The following is a 22,310-nucleotide window of genomic DNA, read 5'->3' as shown; positions in this document are numbered from 1 at the left end:
AAGCAGGACAGTAGGCAATGGCATTGATACACTAGGTCGTGAATAAGTTCTAGGACTTCCCTCTCGTTCTCCATCTTCATGTTCTGATGATCCTGTACCTGCCTCAGATTCTCTGTCCAGGGATAACTCTGAATCAGAAAATAAACTTATCAATACATAGAAATTTATCAGTACATACTAATAATACAATAAAAATTCATTTACATACTAGACTGGAAATAAATAGCATACCATCTTTACGAACTTTAAATCCCTTTTCCAACTTATGGTCAGGAAAGAAAAAAAAGAAGGGAGCTATTTTCTGGTCTGAACTGAAAATTATTCTATTTTTTACTTTTAAATAAAATCAAAATTTCATTCACACTATCATCATTATTACTGTTAGCAAAACCTGTTCCCCAAAAGAGGATATGGCTTCCAAAGTAACACATTACTCAAACTAGTACGTTATAAGAAAGCATACAGTAAATACTTGTAGAATGAATGGAAAAGTCAAAAGGAAGGAGAGCAGGAAGAAAGGGTTACAAACTAAAAGGGGCACCACAAAACCTTGTGACCTTGAAAAAAAAAAATCTGAGCACAGGATACTAACCATGGTCTAGTTTCATATGTAAACCCCTCTCTCTTTCCTCCTGTGAATGTTCCTCATCTTCTCTATCTGCATCATCACTTTCATGATCTACTTGCTTTTCAGAAAGTTTTCGTAATTGCTGCATAAATATTTCAGTAGATGATGTAAAATGAAATTCCTTATTGTTTAACCAATGAACTACAAAGCCCCCATTTCCATCATCAATGTTAAATACAGTGCCAACCAAGACACTTGGAATATCTGTGAAAACAAAAAAATATTTCAATATGAATTATTGTCTAAAATTATTATAGTGCTTATAAAGACCAATTCTACACTTACACAGAAAAAATGCTAAACAAGTCAACAGAACTCTAGCAGGATTTGTAAAAACTTCAATTGAATTTAATGATATGTGTAAATATGAAGAACGAGTGGCACAGACTTACATGGAATTAAATTACTAATTTAAAAACCAAATACACAAAATGCATAAACTTTTATCGAATTCTGGTTTGGAACAGAAAGCTAAACACAAAAGAAACTATAAAAGACATTTTTGAGATATTTAGAGAAATTTAAATATGAACTTAATATTAAGAGATTATGGAATTATATCTTATTTTCTTAGGTATAATAATGATATAGTGATTATGTGATTAATTTCCTTACTCTTAGGAGATACTTGCTAAAATATGTAAGGGTGATGTGTAATCTACTTTAAAAACATTAGAAAAAAATCTTACACACCCATATATGTGTGTGTGTGTAGAGAGAGAGAAAATAAAGCAACTGTGGTAAAATGATAGCAATTGTTGAATCAAAGTGGAGGAACTGAGTATTCATAGCATTAATCTTCCAACTCTTCTGAATATTTGAAACTTTACTAAAAAGTTAGGAAAATATAATAATGAGAAAGAATGCAGGAAGGGAGGCAAACTTCTAAGTATAAATGGTTTTATTCATTTGGGGTAACTGAAATTCATGACAGACTAGTTCATGTAAAATAGGACAACTCAAAAAATTCATGTCCTTAATTCCAATTTATATTCTAATCTATTCAACATAAAAAATAAAAACAAAAAAACAAAACAAGACAAAACAAAATATTGTCCTCTGTAAAAAGAAGTAACAGTCTAAGGATAAAATGCACAGAATATTCTAGTAGTGTTCTATTAATAAATATCAGTGTTAAATAAAACTCCAAGGTGTTCTAACTCCTGAATGACAACCCTGATAAAATGAAACAAATCAAATAAAACAGGACTTGTAAATTAACAACCCTATAAAAAAGTACATCTCATATGTACTTTAGTATTTTTGCTAAAATTGTTTAACTTAAACCTTATCATGAATATTCAGACTATAAGATATTCTAAAAGATAACTGAGAGATAACTCTTTTCAGACTGAGAGACTATTTTTGACAACTGAGAGACACAGGGACTATTCTAGATCAGAAGAGTTTAAAGAGAAATGAACATCGAATGCATCAAAAAAATCTATACTTTAATATGAACTATATATTAGATGATATTATTTCATCCATGTTCCTTGCATGTGATAACAGTAATATGGTTAGGAAGGCATCTCCTCTTTTTATTAGAACACATTTTGAAATATTTACATAATGTCGTAAAATATTTAGGGAATGAAGGACGTCGGTGACAACTTTACTTTCAAATGGCTCAGCCAAAAATAAGGGAGGAGAGAACAAAGATATAGTTACATGAGCAGAAGAGGGGGAAAAAACAGATGAAAAGATGTTAACTGGCAAATTGGGGTAAAGGGTATATGGGTTTTCATTGTAATATGCTTTCAGCTTTACTGCAGGTTCAAAAAATTTTCCTAAAAAAAAAAATGGTAGAGAAGAGGAAGAGTCCTACAATACAAAATTATTTGCATTTAGCAATCAATTTGGTGAACCTAAATGTATTTATATACAGTACCTACAAATGCATGATGTTAAATATTGTTTTAAAAAAGAACAAATCCAGTCAGTAAGACTCAAATGATATGACAGAACACCTATCCATAGGGAACAATCCTATGATCCTATTCCATTTGATTAGATTAGTGTACATAGTTAAACAACCAAGCTTTCTAATATGTGTTGAATTTACTGCATACGATCACTAAGTGCATTTTGTCTGAACTTAGATCTTCATCACAGTCAATAACTCAAGGTTCTTTTAAAAAGGTTAAAAATTTATAAAAATCTAAAATCACCCACATTTTTAAAACAAGTTAATATTATAAAGACAATTGTAGAATACAATTAAGATTTTAGATCAGAAAGGATAATATAAACAAAATAACATTTAATCAGCTAGCACAGCACTGTCCAAAGAAATATAATGCAAACCACAAATGCAAGGCACATAAGTAATTTTTATTTCAGTAGCCACACTGTAAAATAAACAGGTGAACTTAATTTTAATATATTTTAATGGACCCGAAATATTTAAAATATTATCATTTCAGCATGTAACCGATATTAAATAAAATTATTGAGATCTTATATTCTTTTTTGATACGAAGTCTTACAAATCCGGTATTTATTTTGCAGCATATCTCAATTTGGATTAGCCACATTTCAAGCGCTCAAATGTGGCTAGTGGCTACCATATTGGACAGCATATTTCTAGAGCTACTGCTACAATGGGGGGAGGCATCCTAAATAAAGACCACCCTTCTGGAACTGTATTTACTGAATACCATCTTCTTATGAACAAACTTTTAAAAATAAAGTCTTCAGCACTCTGAAGCAATAGACGTCCATTTCAATAAAACATGACTATAACTTTATATAACTATAGTTCTACCAGCAACGTAATTTGAAACTTATAGGCCTTCTCATGTTTTTCATGCAGAAAGAAAATAATACTCTTAAAGAGAAGCTTTCAAATAAATGTGCTTTCGCCAACACTGAACCTAACTCAAATTACTTCTCAACCACATGAGAGAAAAAGAGCAAAAAGAAAATATCAAGGTTAGAAAAAAACAATACATCTTTTTCCTACATTAGAACGAGAAAGTCAATGGGAGTAGAAAACGAGATATGCTGAAATGGAAGAAAAACTATACATTTAGATAAAGTTATAAAGACAATGTGAGAAGAAAGAGTAACAGTGAAAGTATAAAAGGAGGGAAATCACACTAATTAACCAGACTGCCACCACTTGTGTTCCCAGGTTCAACTAAAGCTCAATTTACCTAGAACCCTTGCTATATTCTAGACAAAAGTGCTCAACAATGTTTATTTGAAATTATTCCCCAAGAATCACATAGTCTATATTTAAGAAATAGTACCTTGTATTATATTCCTATTCCGATCAAGAAGTATTTGAAAACATGGAATATTAATATAAAATAAAGAACAGGTTATAAAAGTAGTCCCACTTTTCTACTTATTTATTTTAGCATGTTTATAAGAAAGAAAACTTTACTATCCTTTACCTGTGGCAGGATTGATGCTCGCTGCAATGTGAAAATGGCACAGTGCATTTGCATGGTGGGAAATGTGTCTTTGAACTTCATGTGTTGCCACCTGGTCAGGCATCAATTCAGTGTGAGTTACAAGAACAGACGATCTCCTTTGTCCTTTTCTTAAATTTTTCAAATGGTGTATTGTCTAAAATAAAAAAAATAACAATAATTACTAAATCCAACTCTGTTAAGTCTAATAAGTGTTCATCAAAGTACTTTTGATTATTGAGGATTTTATGATTTTCTCTCTGTAAAACCTGGTCATTTTAAAGGAAAGTCTTTTAACTACAGTATAACAATTCTGAATATATTCTCCATACCTCTTACATATTTTATAGTTCAAAGCAGAAATAGATGCTCAAAAATCTTAATATTATCTACAGAAACCTCTATTCAGATTAGGAGTTCAAAGTCTAGTTCTTTCAGAATATCCCAGTACTGAGATGAAATTCTAGTCATAAGGGGGGGAGGGGGAGAATTCCTGAATCTTCCTACCAGAAAGAATATTTCTCCTTAAATTCTTACTTAGAACAGTCAGCATAAATTTTAATATATGATCCTTATTATAGAAAAGAGGGTACAAAAATATAGAACAAGGGGAACCTACTTAGATAAGGGCAGCAAGGAAAGATGACATAAAAGTGTTGACCAATGTGATTTGTTTAAATTGAGTTATGTCTGTATGATAAAAACTCTCTACCAGCATACTTGATCATCTGAACTATTTTGATATAGGGTTCTGTCATTCTTGGTATGATTTTCTTTCTCCACACCATAACCCCGCCTCACAGTATTCCTTTATTCTGTCACTTAACTCACCCCCTAATACCATGCTTTCTAATAATTTCCCATTTGTTCCTTTGTCCCTCATATTTAGTCAAACAAAAATAGCATCCTCTCAATTCTTCCTCTATTATAGTAACACATCTGGTCCTTCCTTTCAATTTCCACAGACCTCATGACTTTTCATGCGGAAAACAGTATCAATTCTATGGTGTGTCCTCTGCCTCTGGTTTCCCTGCTATGGAGTTGCTCATTTCTTTGATAATAGGTTTAAGATGGACAGTAAAGAACTCCTGTTCCAAAATGCTTATTATTTTCACTTGACCTTTGACATTTATCATGAGTTTTAATTAGATTGGCATGCCTGGTATAATACTGGCCGGTTATTTTCTCCAAGGAACAAAATGTATCATTTAAGTACAGGTAGAATTGTACAGGTGTTGCCATTAGGAGTTTCAGAGGAAAGGATGTCGGAAAGCAAAAGAGCTCATGGGCCAGACAATTAGTTTTTTTCTATTAAAAACAATTTTAACATTATGAATTAATAACATTATTAAAGTGTAGCAAAAACTTGTCAAATGACTGGTTATGTATGTTTGCTTATACTTTTGCTTTTATTTTATATAGCAGTTAGTAATTCAATTTAAAAACACTTTTTTGTTAGAAAGCACTTTTATTTCATATATAGTACATTTAAAAATCAGAAAAATTAATTCGCTTTCAAAATATTAAACCACAGAAATTATAAAGCAATTATTTAAGTTTACTTGCATCTAATATCTTAATATCGTTATTCTTAAGGACCAAAATAGTCATTTTTAACTAGAACAATAAAAGTAAAATTTAAGCCTAATGAAACAAAAGCAAAGTATTTTTAATTACAATTAATTTCAAGGAAATGTAAAACCTTTACAAAACTGCTTACTCCTACAGATTTTCACAACTGACATACAAAATGAAAGAATTAAATGTACATTATTAACCTAGACTACTTATCTGAGATCATTACTATCTGTATTTGGTTTCTAAGTGGCATAAAATGAGTAATCTAACAAGCGAAGTGAGAGTTCTTTGCTATTAATTTTATCATCACATATACCATGTGCACTATCTGCATCTTAGTTTATAAATTCTCACTAGACACACGTCTTCAAAATTCAACTACCACCTTAAATAATATAGTACCTCAAGAGCATGTTGTATTCTGTCTTTGTGTCTTCCAGCATGAGTAAGGTTGCTGGCAATGCTGGAAGTGGTAGTCTCACAAATTTGCTCACCCAAAAGACAGTCTTCTGGTAATAAGGTTTCTGCCCAGAGGCGGCAGACACCATCTTGGCATGAAGTTAATAAAACATTACAAACAGAACCTCTAATGACAAAGAGAAATAAACAAAAGTTACTATGACTATCAACACTATCGATTAAAGGCTATTAATATTTGGCTCTTCACATATAAAGATAACATTAGTGCAAAACTAACAGTATGACCTACGTTATTTTTCCAGTAATGGTAATGGATTACACTATTTCATAATGTGATCAAACACCATATACTACTACAAGGGAAGAGGTTGGATATAGGGCTGCAATCAGTTATCATAAAATAGGAACAACCTAACTGTCCCTGATACTTACCTTAATTCATTAAAATCACACTTTGAACAGCTAAGCTAAATGAAACTATAGATTGCTTTCACCCGCTTCAGAAATTATACCGTACAAAAAAGGAGTGATCAAAGAGCTTGAAATGGTACACAGTACTGCTCTGAACATCACAAAAATTAGGAAGCAGTCTTAACAAAGGAAAGAGAAATGAATGCCAGATTACACATGTGCTGTTTGAAAACTAGGCTCTGGAGAAATATCAATATCTTCTAAACAAAACGAACTAAACAACAAAAGAAAACCTAATTATTGCAAATTACAGAATGACTATAATAAGAGATCATTAAAAGTAATTAAACTATGTGGCTTATGGTAGTAACTGCACCTTCATATAATCTAAATAGTTACAAACAGGTAAACAAATGAGCATCTTCATAATAAAATGGTAAGAAAAATAAAATTTCAAACTATAAATCAATTTCCATTAAGTTAAAACAAGCAAAAATGTCACTGCATCAAGCAGCTGAACTGACTTAACTACTCATCAAGAAAGAACAAAAAATCATTCTCCCTTTTAAAAAATGCTTACAATGAATTTAACTTGGTCAAAGGTAAAGAGTTTTGCAAGTTTTTTCAATAAATGCCAATAACTTAAGAAGAATAAACATTTTATTCCAAAAATGTATAAATTCCCCACGTTATCATTTACTGAGCACCTCTATAATGTGTGCTGGATTTCCCATCAAGTGTAAACAGTTCTCAGATATATTTAGCAGATGAAGTAACCCTCTTTCAAGAATGAATACAGATTTCTAAGCACGTTCTTTTAGAATTGTATAATACAGGAATCATTTGTATGACCTGTTTTGTAGTTTATTTAATCTTCTAAATATTTTCAAAAGATGCTGTAAAAATTTATAATAATAATCCTTTGATAAGGGTCTGTTGATAACCCTAAGAAAAACCTGGCCACTTTATTGACTGTATATAACATGCTTTCCCACCATGCATATTATTGACAGTTTATTACTGTTTTATTTCCCCTCAATGGTGTGCTTTCCTGTTACTTGCAAACATTTCCTTCCTAGAATCTTCTACTACTGCTGCTACTGCTAATGATACAGGCTAGCGCCATCTGAGCACATACTATGTGCAAAGACCTATTCTAAGCATTCATATGCACTAACACATTCTAGTCTCATAACGGATTCTTCATTTTACAGAGAAAAACTGAGGCATAGAGTGCCTAAGAAATTTAATCAAAAGCTCATGAAGCTAGTAACAACAATAGGATCTGAATTCAGGCAGTTGACACCAGAGCCTATTTTTACAAACATGTAAATATAAAAACTAAAGTTATGTGATACATTTCTCTAACCTGGGCATATACTTGCTAGTTTTACGCCATGAAAAACCTGTAACAGTTCGAGGATGTGCCAAGTAAACAAAGGAAAATTGGGTAGACGCCTGTCTCCTTTTCACTTCATGATGATCCTGAGGTATAATCGAAGACTTCCATCCAGTCATAGGATACCACACTTTCAAAAGACAATCATCCTGCAAAAATATATAGATCAACATAAAATAATTTGTATATACACAATTAGATGTTTAAGTGGTTTGAAGAAGCTTTAAAAATTAAGCTATACATAAAAAAACTAATGTTGACCTATAAATAGTACAAAACTAAATCTAACATGATTTATATTACTCTAAAGAATTCTATTCTTGAAAAATATATGGACCACTTGTTCATTATAAATTTTCTCTGCATAGTGGTGGTTTTCAAATAGAGGCTGATGCCAAATTCTGCCATTCAAATATACATGGGTAACTGTAGAGAAAAGGTCTGAAACCTGATCTTAGACCCTTGAATAAGATAAAAGATAAGAAAGATGCTATGTTATCAGTCATTGTTATCATCCTTCCCTTCTTGAAGAGATCTGTAAGGGTGAAACAAACTCTTTTTAAATATGAATTGTTTCTTATTCTAAGTCAGGCATCAGAAAACTTTTCCTGTAAAGAGCCAGAGAGTATAAGTTAGGCTTTGTGGACCACACAGTCTGACACAGTTCCTTCTTGATTTTGTGATACACCCTTTAAAAAATGTAAAAACCATTCTTAGTTCATGGGCTAGTTTTCTGATCCCTAAATGATAAGAGGGCATTTAGGTAGTTGTCAAGAACCGTCTCCATGCTCACCTAAGATATTTACCAGTGTAACAATAGGTACTGACTTAATCATTTTACTTAGCTGTAATAATTTTGTTAGAGACCTATATAATTGTATCTTATTTAACAGAAACTATCTTTAATGCTTTATCTTCAATGGTGAAAAGTGTATTAAGGGAAAAAAAAGGTTTTTAAATAAAAATCTCAATCTGTAAGAACCAATAAAATTATGTATTCCTGAAAAGTATGTATAGGTCTAAATATTTTTATCTGGACTAGACAAGCAATTCTGTTTTTTTCCTTCTTGGTACTCATTCTCAATTTATACTGCATAATGTATGTTTCCAATAACGTTTCATTTATTTGGATATTTGAATTATAAGCACTAAATCTTTTTAAGTGCTTATTCTGAGACAACTACTTAACAATGAATGTACTAGTTGCTTTCCTCCAAGTACTTTCTTCACCTTAGCATCATTTTCACCTAACCAAATTTACTGTGCAATCTATGGCCGTGGTTTCAGATTATGTATCATAAAGACCCTATCATAGAGGTACCTCAGAGCCCTGCAGGAGTCATAAAGAATAGGCAGAGAGCTCCACAAGCAGGCAGCATTCTAGCCCCTTCTATCATTCCCATCAGCTTCCCCCTCAAAGAAGCCCCACTTTCATCTGTTACTGGTTAAAACTCTTAAGCCACACAAAAGTAAATCAGAAATCATTGACAGAAAATAGTTAGAAAATTTCCACATATTTGGAAACTAAAATAAAACACTTAAATTACAAGGGGAATTTTAAAATATGTTGAACTGAATGAAATTTAAAGCAAAACACCAAAATTTGGGGGTTACAGCTACATAAGTGCTCAAAAGGAAATATATAGCTTTAAGTGCTTCTGTCAAAAAAAACAAAACGATCTTAAATCAATGGTCTAAGATTCTACCTGAAGCAGCAAGTAAAAGAAGAGCAAAGTGAACACACAGGAAGTAAATGCAAGAAAGAATGAAAATCAATGAAATAAAATACAAAAAATATAGAGAAATCAATTCAAAAACTATTTTTGAAAATTCAATAAGTTTATCTATCTAGAATGATCAGAAATATTTAGAGAAAAAACACAAATTACCATTATATCAAGACATGACTACGGATCCTACAAACAGTAAAATAATAATGAAAGAATATTATAATTTCGTCACAATAAATTCAACAATTTATGTTAAATAAACAAGTTCCTTGAAAGACAATTTCAAAAACTGACAAAGGTATAAAAAGAAAAACTAAATAGCTCTACATCTATTAAAAATGTTGAATTCACAATTTGAGATCTTCTCATTAAAAAAAACAACAACTACAACTAAAACCCAAGCCCAAATGGTTTCATTGATGAATTTTAACAAAATTTTAGGAATAAATAGCACCAACCCTACATGAATTATTTCAGAAAACTGAGGAAAGGGACTAAATGTATAAGAACAGTACAAAACCAGGCAAAGACATAAGAAAACTATAAATAAATACCTTTCTTGACTAGAGATTCAAACATTTTTAATAAATTATTAGCAAACTTAATCCAGCAGTACACATTTAAAAATCATGACCAAGTGGAATTTATTCTAGCAAAGCAAAGCGGGTTTAACATTTGAAAAATAAATCATTATAATTGGCCATATCAACAGAATGAAAAAGAAAACTCATATAATTATCTCAATACAGTTGACCCTTGAACAACATGGGGGTAGGGGATGTCGACATTCATCTCCTGCAGTCAGAAATCCATGTATAACTTTTGACTCCCCAGAAACTTCAGTTATTCCCTGGAGAACTGGTTCCAGGCCCCCCACCTCCCGCAAAGATACCAAAGTTCATGGATGTTCAAGTTATTTATATAAAATAGTGTAGAACAATGCACAGTCAGTCCGCGGCATCCAGATTCCCAACTGCAAGTCAAAAATATACTATTTTCAATCTGCGATTGGTTGAATCCATGGGTGTGAACCCCGAAGATACAGATGGCTGACTGTATATTTATTGAAAAAAATCTGTGTATAAATGGACCTGAGCAGTTCAAATCCTGTTGTTCAAAGGTCAACTGTATATGACAAAAGTAAACATTAATTCATGGGGTTGGGGAAGGGGGAAGATGCCAGCAAACTAGGAATAGAAGGGAACAGCCGCAACTTGCTCAAGTATATTTACAATAAACCTACAACTTAAATGTAATTGTGAAAGACTGAACAATACAAGGATGTCTGCCCCCATAAATTCTATTCAACATTGTGCTAGAGGTCCTAGACTTGCAACAAGGTGGATAAGGGGGGAAAAAATGAAAGGCATGCAAATTAGAAAGGAAGAAATAAAACTGTCTTTATTCATAAAATCCTAAGGAATCTACCAAAAAAGCTCGAACTTATAAGCAAGATCCTAAGACTAAAGATCAAAATTCAAATATTAATTCTATTTCTCTATGTTAGCAAGAAATGGAAAGGTAATTTGTTTAAATACATTTTACATTAGGAAGACAAACAACAAATTTTATGTCCAAGACATGTACACTGAGAACTACAGAACACTGCTAAGGAGAAAGGAGACCTAAATAAATAAATATATCACACTGATGGATCCGAAGACCAAATGTTACTAATGTCGATTCTTCCCAAACTGATCTATAAAGATTCAATGTAAGCACAATCAAAAATCATAGCAGGCTTTCTTGTATAAAATGATAGGCTTATTCTAAAATTTGTGTGTAAATCAAAGGATTGATACTACCAAAAACATTTTTAAAGAACAAAGAGGAAAAGACTATCTAACTTCAAAACTTACCATAAAGCTACAATAATTAAGACAGCATATTAGCAAAAGGATATATGCTGAAATGGATAGATACACACACATATATATATGTATATATGTATATATGTATATATATGTGTGTGTATATATATCTCAATAAAAACAAAATAGGTCAGATCTACAAACATATGAAAAATGATGTTCAACAAAGCTGAAGATAATTCAATGGAGAATGACACTTTTTCAAAAAAAAAATGCCACTATAATACCTAGATATCTATTTGGAAAAAAAATAATTTCAAATCAAATACAAAAAACTATATTATACAAATAGCCAATAAGCACATGCTCAAGGTCATTAGAAGTCAGGGAAATGCATCTTAAAACCACAATAAGACACCACTACACAACTATTATTACAATGGCTAATATTAAAAAGGCTTATGATACCAAATATTGGCAAGAAAGTGAAGCAACTGAAATTATTCAAATGCTGGTGGGCATGCAAATGGTGTAACTTTAGAAAGAGTTTGGCACTTTTTTGTAAAGTACCATAAGACCACCAATTCCACTCCTACGTTATTTTTTACTCATGAAAAATGAAAACAAATGTATCTACACAGACTTACAAATAAATAGTCACAAAAGCTTTATTCATTTTAGCCTAAAGCTCCAACAACCCAAATATCCATCAGTAGGTAAATGGATAAACAAATCTTGACATATCCAAATAATGGAATACAACTCATCAAAGAGAACTACTGATGGAGACAACATGGATGGATCTCAAAAACATTACAGTAAATACAAAAAGCCAGACACAAAAGAGTATATACTATACAATTTCACTTATGTGAAACTCTAGGGAAGACAAATCAAATCAATAGTGAGAGAAAAGAGCAGCCATTATCTGGCACTAAGAAAGGAAGTGAGGATTAATTGAACAGTTAAAAAAAAAAACCTTCTAAGTGATGGAAATGTCCCATAACTTGGTGGTAGTGATTATGTGGGTCTATAAATCTGTCAAAACTTACTGAACATTTAAAAATATACATTTTATTTTATGTTAATTATACCACAATAAAGTTAATTATAAAAAAGAAATAGGACAAGATTTATGCACAAGGATTTCATTTTTGATAGCAAAAGAAAAAATTAGAACTTTAATGATCATTAGTAGTTATCTAGTTATATTAAATTCATTCATATAATGGAAAATGTCATCTTTAAAAAGAATACGGATCAACGTATATTGACACGGCAATGTGTCTATGATATATTAAATGAGGAAATCAGCTTCAAGGATATGATCTCACTGGAATCTGTGTGGTTTACAAAGGTATCAGAAAGCCTGAAATAACATATATTAAATAGAAAATAGTGCCCATTTTGGGGCGGGGGGTAGGGCTTTTTGGCAGAGGATTTCACTTTCTCTGCATGTTTTTTGTGATAAACATATATTACGTTTTTTTAAAAAAGTAAAGACATTTCCACTTCAAAAAGGGCAGGAAACAGTTGATAAGCCAATCCTTAAATACCCAAACACTGAATCGAAGAACAGAGATGCATCCTCAAGAGAAGTTTCAGGGAATATTCTGCAGTCTTCTCTTTTCCTTCCTACCAAAATCACCCTCCTCAAAAACTGTTATCATCCTACCCCTTAGAAAGCCCAATTTTCTTACTCAAAGGGGTAATCCTCTATCAAAAGTATTTTTGGTGAAAACAATATTTTAAATCACTTTCAAATTTTACAAAATATCCAATTGTTAAAGTGTTAGATATAACCTTTATGAACATAAACAGAATCTAATTAAATACCTAGCAAGCAAACTCCCCAAAATAATTCTTGACCTGAAGATTTAATCAGATATTCTTGTGGGGATAAAAGGTTATTTTAATAAGTAAGACTTTAAGTTCAAATAAAGTTAAAACTTTTTTTTAGATTTTTACTCGAACATCTGTAAACTGCCCCAACCAGATTTAAATTACCTATAAAGGAAGTTAAAATACTCTTAAACCCAAGAAAAATTTAATTTACCACACTTATAAAAAACAGATCTTACCACTAAAAGTGCTCAATGAACTGTGATATTAAAAATCCTGAAGTAACTGGATTTGACTCCCACAACACCTGAACTGAAATCCTGTCATGTGCAGCCGAGGCGGTGGAAAATGCCTTCTAGTGGTAGATCACAGTTACCATCTGTTTCATCCACTCAGAAAAACTTGACTTATTAACAGAAGCAGAACAGATTGTGGCGGGGAAAGTGCCAACATTACAAAGTTAGTTTCTGTTCTTTTGATCATGAGGATCTTAATTATATGTGCTATCTTATCAAAAATGTGAGGAAATAAGCTTTTTATATCCATGACACATTTTATTAACTTCCAAAGGATTTTTACTAGTAAGGAATTCTTATCTTTCCATATAATTACAAAACACTTAGCTCTTAGGAGAATTGAATATAAGAAGCGTAAGGAAACATGACTAATACAATGAAAAAATACTCAATAATCAACTGCTAAGGTTGTATGCAATAAAAAAAGAAAGAAGATATTATTAGGCATTATGGAGTATACAAACAGAACCGCCTTTGAGGTACTTAAAATCTAGTTTCCCCGTTTGAGAGAATGTACTTTTAGTCTCATTGCTTATTTTTGTTTGAAGCACAAAGGCATCTTTCAGATTCATTAAGGATGAAAGCTCAAATATTCATAAGATGTTCAGACAATGAACACTGATCATCTCACATGGGTAATTGATAGCTTTTAAAGTACCAAGTGACACTATCAAAAGACTACATATCCTAAAATAGTCTCAAAGTTCAGCCAGTTGTGACACACAGCTGAGGCAAACACCATACACTGGGTAAGCAAAGAAGGATCATCAGAAACATTAAGAATATATGAGGGATATATGAGGGATTTAAAATCCAAACATGTATTTTAGAAAACAATTATTCTTCAGTGTAAATATAATATCATTAAATAAGTTAAAATAAAATACCTGGAATTATTGTTCAACTTTTTTTAAAAAAGACTATATGAGGCAAATCAACTATAGAAAGAGAAGAATCTAGAAAATAAACAATACTTTTTGTAAGTATTTTATCAGTTCATTTGTCTTGTTAGGGAGGCAAAGGCATTCTGTAATCTGTATTAATGTGCTCTTCTGAATTCAATCCAATGACATGTATTTCAGTATATTTCATAAGAACCAATTATATTACATCTGATCATGTCCAGATAGATTTATTAAAGACCCAAATTTTACTTTGAGCAAATTCAATGGCTTTCATATCCATTTTAGAGTTAAAATCAATCTGTAACATACAAATGGATAATGATGTGCTATTAACTGCCTGTACACTATGGAATGGTCACATGATTCTTTCGAACAAATTTATTGAATGCAAGCACTATGTGTACTGCTGGGGATATAGGTAGGTGGGGCAAGGGAAGAGACAGAGATAATAAAATATATTGCCTAATTACACAGAGTTTATACTCTAGATGGGAACACAACAGTAATTAAGGATATAAAGTACTGTTTTAATCAAAATTATGGTAAGTGCTAGAACTGAGAATCCTACTATGAGAATATTTAATTGAGAGATGTGACCTTGTCTGGGAAGTCAGGTTCCCTTAAAAAAAGTGATATTTAAACAGAGCTGAAAGATACATAGAAGATGACCAAAGAATAGGGAAGGATGAACATTCTCTACAGAAAGAATAGCGTATACAAAGGGTTGAAAGCAGTGAAGAGCTTGGCTCATTCAAGGCTCTGAAAGGTGATCAGTAAGCATTAAGGTGGGAAGGAGCTGGAGAAGAACACGAGGGCCAGATCATACAGCACAGCCTCCCAGACCATGGTAAGGAATGTGGTCCTCATTTTATGAGCGGCAGCAGTCATGAAAAGATTGTGCGTAGGAGAGTGGTATGTTCAGGTGTCCCCGGGCACTGTTAGAAGATGGGATTAGAGGATGGTTGTCAGACATGCAGTTAAGAGACTACTCTAAGGGTCCAGAAGAAGGAAGATGCTAATTTGAGTAGGAGCAGTAGAGAGGCAAACAAGTGGACTTTACGCTCAAAGCCCTCGGCTTCTTTCTATGATCTCTAAGATCATTAAAATACTATGATTCTAAAAGCGTTTAAAGTTTATATTTTAGTTTATGCATAAACAGGTAGTCCTTTCCAATCTACACATATTCAAACTGTTCTCCTATGTGCTCTAGATCATTTGACAGAATTATAACTATTCCCTCTATCTTGATTTTTTTTTCCTTCTCACTTCTCTAATGCCACATCCTCCTAGTTTTCCTTCTATCTTAGTGGCCATCTCTCTCAGCAGTTTTATACATTTCTCCCTGTTTTTTTGTTTGTTTGTTTTTTACTTCTTAATTTTCAAGGATTCTGAGACTTCATCCTGGGCCCCATTCTCTTCTCCATCATACATCATCTCCCTAGTTAATTTCACCCAGCCCCATAACTTTAAACACTGTCTTTTGGCTAACGAACTCAAACTCCACATCTCTAAGTCTGACCTCTCCAAGAAAACTCCTATCCTATCCTATCTGACATCTTAACCTGGAAGCATCACAAACTTTGATCTAGCCACTATACTCCAGCTTTCTGCTGTTCATTGACAACTCCTGCTAATTCCTATGTCAGAGCATTTGCACTTGTTCCCTTGGCCAAAAATACTTTCCTCTGAACTTCACACAGTTGTATCTTTCCTATTAATCAGTTCTCATCTTAAAGTTATTTCCCCAGAAAAACCTATCTAAAGATCATCCACGCTAACGGACACCAACTCACAATACTATACCATTCTGTTAATTTTCTGGATAGCATTTATTAATGCATGATGTTCTTTCTGTCTTTCCTCACTAGAAGTTAAAGTTCTGTCCATGAGGACAGAAACCTTATCTGTCCTCTTCATCTCGAGATTGCTGGCACAGAGAACACTTCAGGACCTATGGTGGTGTTTGCTAAACAAGTGAAGGCTGTTAATTTCAGGTAAAATTCCAAATCAGTTTTCTCTAGAAAACACACTATCAAATATAGAGAGACAAATTTTATACATACGCATATATATTAACATATTATATGTTATATACACATTCAAGAGAAAGAGTTTATCATGATGTGAATCCAACTATGATAGATTCTTGTACGCCTTATAAACATAGGTTGCTAGAATTCTGAAATGCATTTTCTTTGACCAGTTCTGTTATAAAAAGTATATCAGACAATATATATACACAAAATAAAAGCATATATTTTAAGGAAAACAAGTGTATGTGATATCTGCCCACAATCATAGTGCCATTAAGGTTATTTAGAAGAGGCTGGTAGGAAAACATGCTTCAAATGCCACATAATATGCACAACCACATCTAAGCTCATGTCAGAACAACTAACTGGGAATATTATAAAGCTGCATTCCAGTATGAATCTAGAGTAGCTTTCTGATCACACTCATTGGTCCGTTATTAAATCATCATGGCCTTACCTACGATGGGCTCATATTATATATGGTAACCCTAAGAAATATGAAATATGAGTAGCAAAAAGAACAAATATGTGGGGCAAGCAGGTTTTTTCATGGCCAAGTTTTTAGGAGTAATGGGATGCTAGTTTTTAAAGATCGAAGCTTTAAAGTTACTACTTAGTTTTTTCCTATGATTCTAGTAACAGTTTTTCCTTTATTAACCTTGCTTTTCAGACTTTATGGGAAATTCTTCAAGCATCTATATTCTCTCCAGTTTTTTTATTATTATTATCTGTAGGCAACTGAACTGGCTTTTCAAAATTTTCAGTGTTTTGTTTTTAAAAATCTAGTTTAATTTTCTTCCTTCTAATTTATCTGTATTTATTTCTCCTGTTTTCCTTTGGCTCCTTACTTTATACCAAATTGTTTAGGCAGCTCTATTATTTGTGAGGGGGAGGAGGAGGCAGAGGAGGAGAAGAAGAGGAAAAGGGAAGTCCACATGGCAAAGAACTGCAGGCAGCCTCTAGGGACCGAGGAGGCCTCCAGCCAACAGCAGGCAAAAAGCCAAGCCCTGAGTCATACAGAGAAAGAAACTCTACTAACAACCTGAGTAAGTGTGGAAGAAGATTCTGCCCTAGTTGAGCCTTAAGGTAAGAATTCAGCCTGATACCTTTATTGCAAACTTTAGAGTCCCTGATCACAGCACCCAGCTACACAATGCCCAGACACCTAACCCACAAAAGTTCAGATAATAAATGTGTAGTTTTAAGCTGCTAAATTTGTGATAATTTGTTACACCATAACAGAAAACTACTACAGACTTCTAGTAATAAGTATCATGAGTAAAATTAAGGCAGGCAAAGGGAATAAAAAGTACAGCAGGGAGTCTACAGCCATGCTACCCTGAACAAGCCCAATCCCGTCTGATCTTGGAAGCTAAGCAGGGTCGGGCCTGATTAGTACTTGGATAGGAGACCACCCAGGAAGACTAGGTGCTGTAGATGTAAAAAATAAAAAACAAAAAAATAAGGGATTGTAAGCTGACAAGGTCCTTGCAATCTGTGAGGTCAACCAAGTGTTGCCTCACCTAAAAAATTTAAAAATTTAAAAATTTAAAAATTAAAAAAAAGCACAGTAGTAGGTGAGAGTAACAAGAGATAAGGTCAAAGAACTGATAGGGGATCTGGTAAGCATGGGACCTCATAAGCCATCATAAAGACTTGGGCTTTTACTGAATGAAATGAGAAACCTTTTGACAGTTTTGAACAGAGTAATGACATGATCTGATTTAACATTTTTGAAAAGATCACTCCAACTGCTGGTTTGAAAATACACTGTACAAGAACGCAGCAAAAGATGGGAGACTGATGAATGGAGGTGGTAAAAAAAAAATGAGTAGATTGTGGATATATTCTATTCTGAAGTCTAGTAGAGCCATCAGGGGTATGGACTGGGGATGGAGGATGGAGAACAGGAGTTCCATTTTAGACACATTTACTTGAAAATGTGCAAGAGTTATATACATAAGTCTGGAGTTCAGGGGAGATGTACGGGCAAAATGATACAAATTTCAATGCACTTGAAACCATGAGATAAGATGAGACTGCCAAAGGAATGTGTATGGCCAGAGAAAAAGTCCAAGAAATAAGCCCTGGGGTGCTGCGACATTTAAAAGTACGAAAGAGAAGGTGACACTAGCAAACTAAGAGGGGTGGGGCAGCCGGAAAGTTAAAAAGAAGATCAAGAGTGTGCTGCATCCTGGAAGTAAACTGAAGAAAGTGTTCATGGTGGAAGAAGTAGCCAACTGTGTTAAATCATGCTAACAGGTTAAGTAAGAACTAACCACAGGATTCAGTAACAGGAACTCACTGATGAGTTACAGAGTGGTGGTGAGTGGATGCAATAGAAAATGAGGAGAAAATCTTAGAGACAGCAACAACAAGCAACTCTTTCAAGGTGCCATAAGGAGGGCAGGGAAATGCAGCAGAAGCTGAGAGAGGTTAAGAGAGGGCTTTTGTTACTGCTGTAATTTTTAGAAAGGGCACAATTATAGCGCATACGGTTTGCTATGCTGTATTAATTAGCTCAGGCTGCCATAACAAAATACCATAGACTTGGTGACTTAAAGGAACTGATTTTCTCGTTTTGGAGGCTGGAATTCTGAGATCAGGATGCCAGCATGGTCAGGTTCTGGTGAGAGCTCTGTTCCTGGCTTGCAGACAGCTACCTTCTTGCTGTGTCTTCATGTGGCAGAGAGAGAGCAAGCTCTTTAGTGTCTCTTCTTATAAAGGGACTATTTTTATCATCAGGGAACTCTTATGACCTCACCCAACCTTAATTATCACCCAAAGGTCCCATCTCCAAATACCATCACATTGGGGGTCAGGGCTTCAACATACGAATTTATAAGGAACACAAACATTCAGTCCATAACATATGCTCATGTGATGACCCAGTGGAGAAAGGAAAACTGAGAAGAAGGGAGACAACTATGACAGTGAAGTCCCTGAGTAAGCAAGAAAAAAATGGCATCTAGAACACAAAAGAAGAAACTGGCCTTGTACAAAAGCACAGACAGGTCATCCATGGCAACATAAAGGCAGGCATAACAAAAAGACACAAATGTAGGGAGATGGAAAGATACAGGTAGGGGGTGGGAACTTATCAAAAGTTCTCTTCTGACTGCATTTATTTTTTCAGGCAAGAACCGTTAGTAAACAAATGCTGAAGTGGGTGACTGGATCGTCATAAGGGAATCTACCAAAACCCAGTGGCATAGAGCTTCGGTTTTAAATAGCTACACAGAGACAACACATAGAGTCTATGTAAGGTGAGAAGTCAGATCAGAGACACCGCATAATGTTAAAAAAAATTCTAATGAAAGGGTGAAATCAAGAAAAATCTCTCTCTGAAAAGGGATTTGGTGATAAGGAAGGATCCATCTGCACCTAGACTCTAAGCGGAGGGAAGTCTCCACTGGGCATTTATAACCACAAAACAGGCCTCATGAGACCCAAACACACCCTATCTGTGTGGCTCAACAACTTCCAAGCTGAGAATTCAGTCTGAATTGGGTGCCTGGTGAAGCTACATAAACCTTTTCTGGAAGAATGCACACTCAACCCAGGCCTCAAAGAATTCCCACAAATGCACTCACAGTAAGTACTTTCTCAGTGAAATGCAAAGCTAGTTGATATGGTGCTTTGATATACAACACATCTGGATTAAAATCCCAGCTCTACCTTTCAACTAGCTCTGTATTCTTAGAAAAGTTCTCAAGCTGCAGTTTCCCTTTCTATAAAACAGGGAGAATACTGTCTGCCCTATTAGCTTTTGAAGGCACAGTTTCTGGTATAAAACTCTCAATAATTAGTAGTTGCTGTCATTACAGAACTTGTAGTTACTGTTCTAACTACAAATTACTGTAAGTTTTACTTAATGCAAAATAAAAATTGTCACCACCAATAAAGTACTCCTGCACCATCTACCCCCACCCCAAAAATAACTGAACCTGATTCTAATCCATTCCCTGGACAACCCATTGGTTAGAAATGAGTCAAAAAAATTAGTAAAATTTATGTTTAGAATAAAAATAATACATATTAAAACTTATAGTATTAAAAAAACTTATGAAATAAAGCTAAGCTTACAGAGAAATCCAGTGTTAAATGTATATACTACAAACGGAAAAGGCTGAACATTTATCTAAAGATTTTGAAAAAAAACAATAGAACAACTGAACAGAAATAAATGAAACAGAAAACAAATATACAATACAAAAACAAAACTTAGTTTTTTGAAAACATAAAACTGACAAATCTTCAGAGAAATAAATCAAGAAAAAAAAGAGAAGGCACAAATAACCAATATTAAAAATGAAAAAGAAATCATCACACATGTATTACAAGCATTAAAAAGATATTCTGCATAACTTTTGCCAATAAATTTGGAACTTTAGATAAAACTGGCAAATTCTAGATAAATATAACTTATCAAAACTGACAATAAAAAAGGAAATACAACATCAGAATAGCTCTATAACTATTTAAAAAACTGAATCCCACAAAGAAAATTACTGGTCCAGATGGTTTTACCAGCAATTATTTAAGGATAAAGCTATACCAGTCTTACAAAAATTCTTTCATAGGTAGATAAAAGAGAATTTTCCAACCCATTTTATGAGGCCAGCGTGAAAGTGACACCAAAACCTGTCAAGTAAAATACAAAAAAGGAAAAACTATTTGCCAAATCTCATTCTTTACAGATCTCATAAATCCTAAACCAAATATTAGCAAACCAATTCCAGTAAGGATGATACATTACAGTCAAGCTAGGATTATTCCAGAAACACAAAGTTTGTTTACTTAACACTTGAAAATAAGTCTGTGTATTTCACCTTATTAAAGAGCAAAAAAGAAAAAAAATTATCCCAATAGATACAGAAAAAGCATTTAAGATTCGACAGTATTTGTGATTTAAAAAAGAAAATTCTAGCAAACTACAAATAAGAAGAAAACTATATCTGAAAAAGGTTATCTATAGTAAATACCTATAGTAAATATCATATTGGTGACACAGCAAAGGTATCCTTTTGAGACTGGGAATAAGCAGAAGATACCTACTCTTACCAATTTTATTCAACATTACACTAGAGGTCTTAGATACTGTGGTAAAAAAAAAAGAAAACGATATTAAACACCCAAAAGTTACAAAAGATGAAATAAAATTGTCATTATTCACAGGTAATATAATTGTGCACATAGAAAATCCAAAACGATCGACTTAATAAAATTAATGAGTTAAGTAAGATTGCTGGGTATAAACTCAATATACAAAAATTGCATTTCTATATACCAGTAACAATTATAAAATGAAATTTATGCCATTTCTAACAAGATCAAAAATATCAAAAACCTAGGGATGAATGTAACAGATGTTCAGGAAACACAGAAAATTATAAAACATTACTGAGAGAAATAAAAAGATCTAAAGTAAATGAAGAGCTATGTCACGTTCATTGATGGGAGAGTTAATGGTAAAGATGTCAATTTTTCTCAAACTAATCTATATGAATGCAATACCAATCAAAATCACAAGAGGGTTTTTGTTTTATAACACTTATTCTAAGCTATTCTAAGATTAATATGGAAACATAAAAGGTCAAGGATAAGATATTCTTAAAGAAAAACAAGATAAGAGGATTAATTCCAGCAGATATCAAAACCATTTAAAAGCTACAACAATTAAGACAAGTGGAACTGGTACAAGGAAAGACCAATAGACTAGAAAAAGAACTCACAAACAGACCCACACAAATATGGACATTTGATTTTATGGCAAAGGTGCTAATACACAGCAATGGAGAAACTGGCTTTTAAATAAATTGTGGACAACTGGATATC

The 22,310-nt window shown here is 33.1% G+C and overlaps 1 protein-coding gene and 1 pseudogene across 1 annotated transcript in view; one reads left to right on the top strand and one right to left on the bottom strand.

Moving 5' to 3' along the window:
- DMXL2 (Dmx like 2) overlaps positions 1–22,310 on the bottom strand; it is a 109,179-nt gene that overhangs the window by 56,840 nt on the left and 30,029 nt on the right. Inside the window, 5 exon segments of the mRNA XM_025038842.1 lie at positions 2–128; positions 593–832; positions 4,030–4,204; positions 6,028–6,211; positions 7,826–8,004. Of these exon segments, the coding sequence (XP_024894610.1) occupies positions 2–128; positions 593–832; positions 4,030–4,204; positions 6,028–6,211; positions 7,826–8,004 (905 nt within the window).
- LOC112469648 lies at positions 17,794–17,912 on the top strand (annotated as a pseudogene).

This window comes from Pteropus alecto, unplaced genomic scaffold (assembly GCF_000325575.1).
Source record: "Pteropus alecto unplaced genomic scaffold, ASM32557v1 scaffold86, whole genome shotgun sequence".
NCBI classification, from domain to species: Eukaryota; Metazoa; Chordata; class Mammalia; order Chiroptera; family Pteropodidae; genus Pteropus; species Pteropus alecto.
This window is presented reverse-complemented; position numbering and strand designations above follow the sequence as displayed.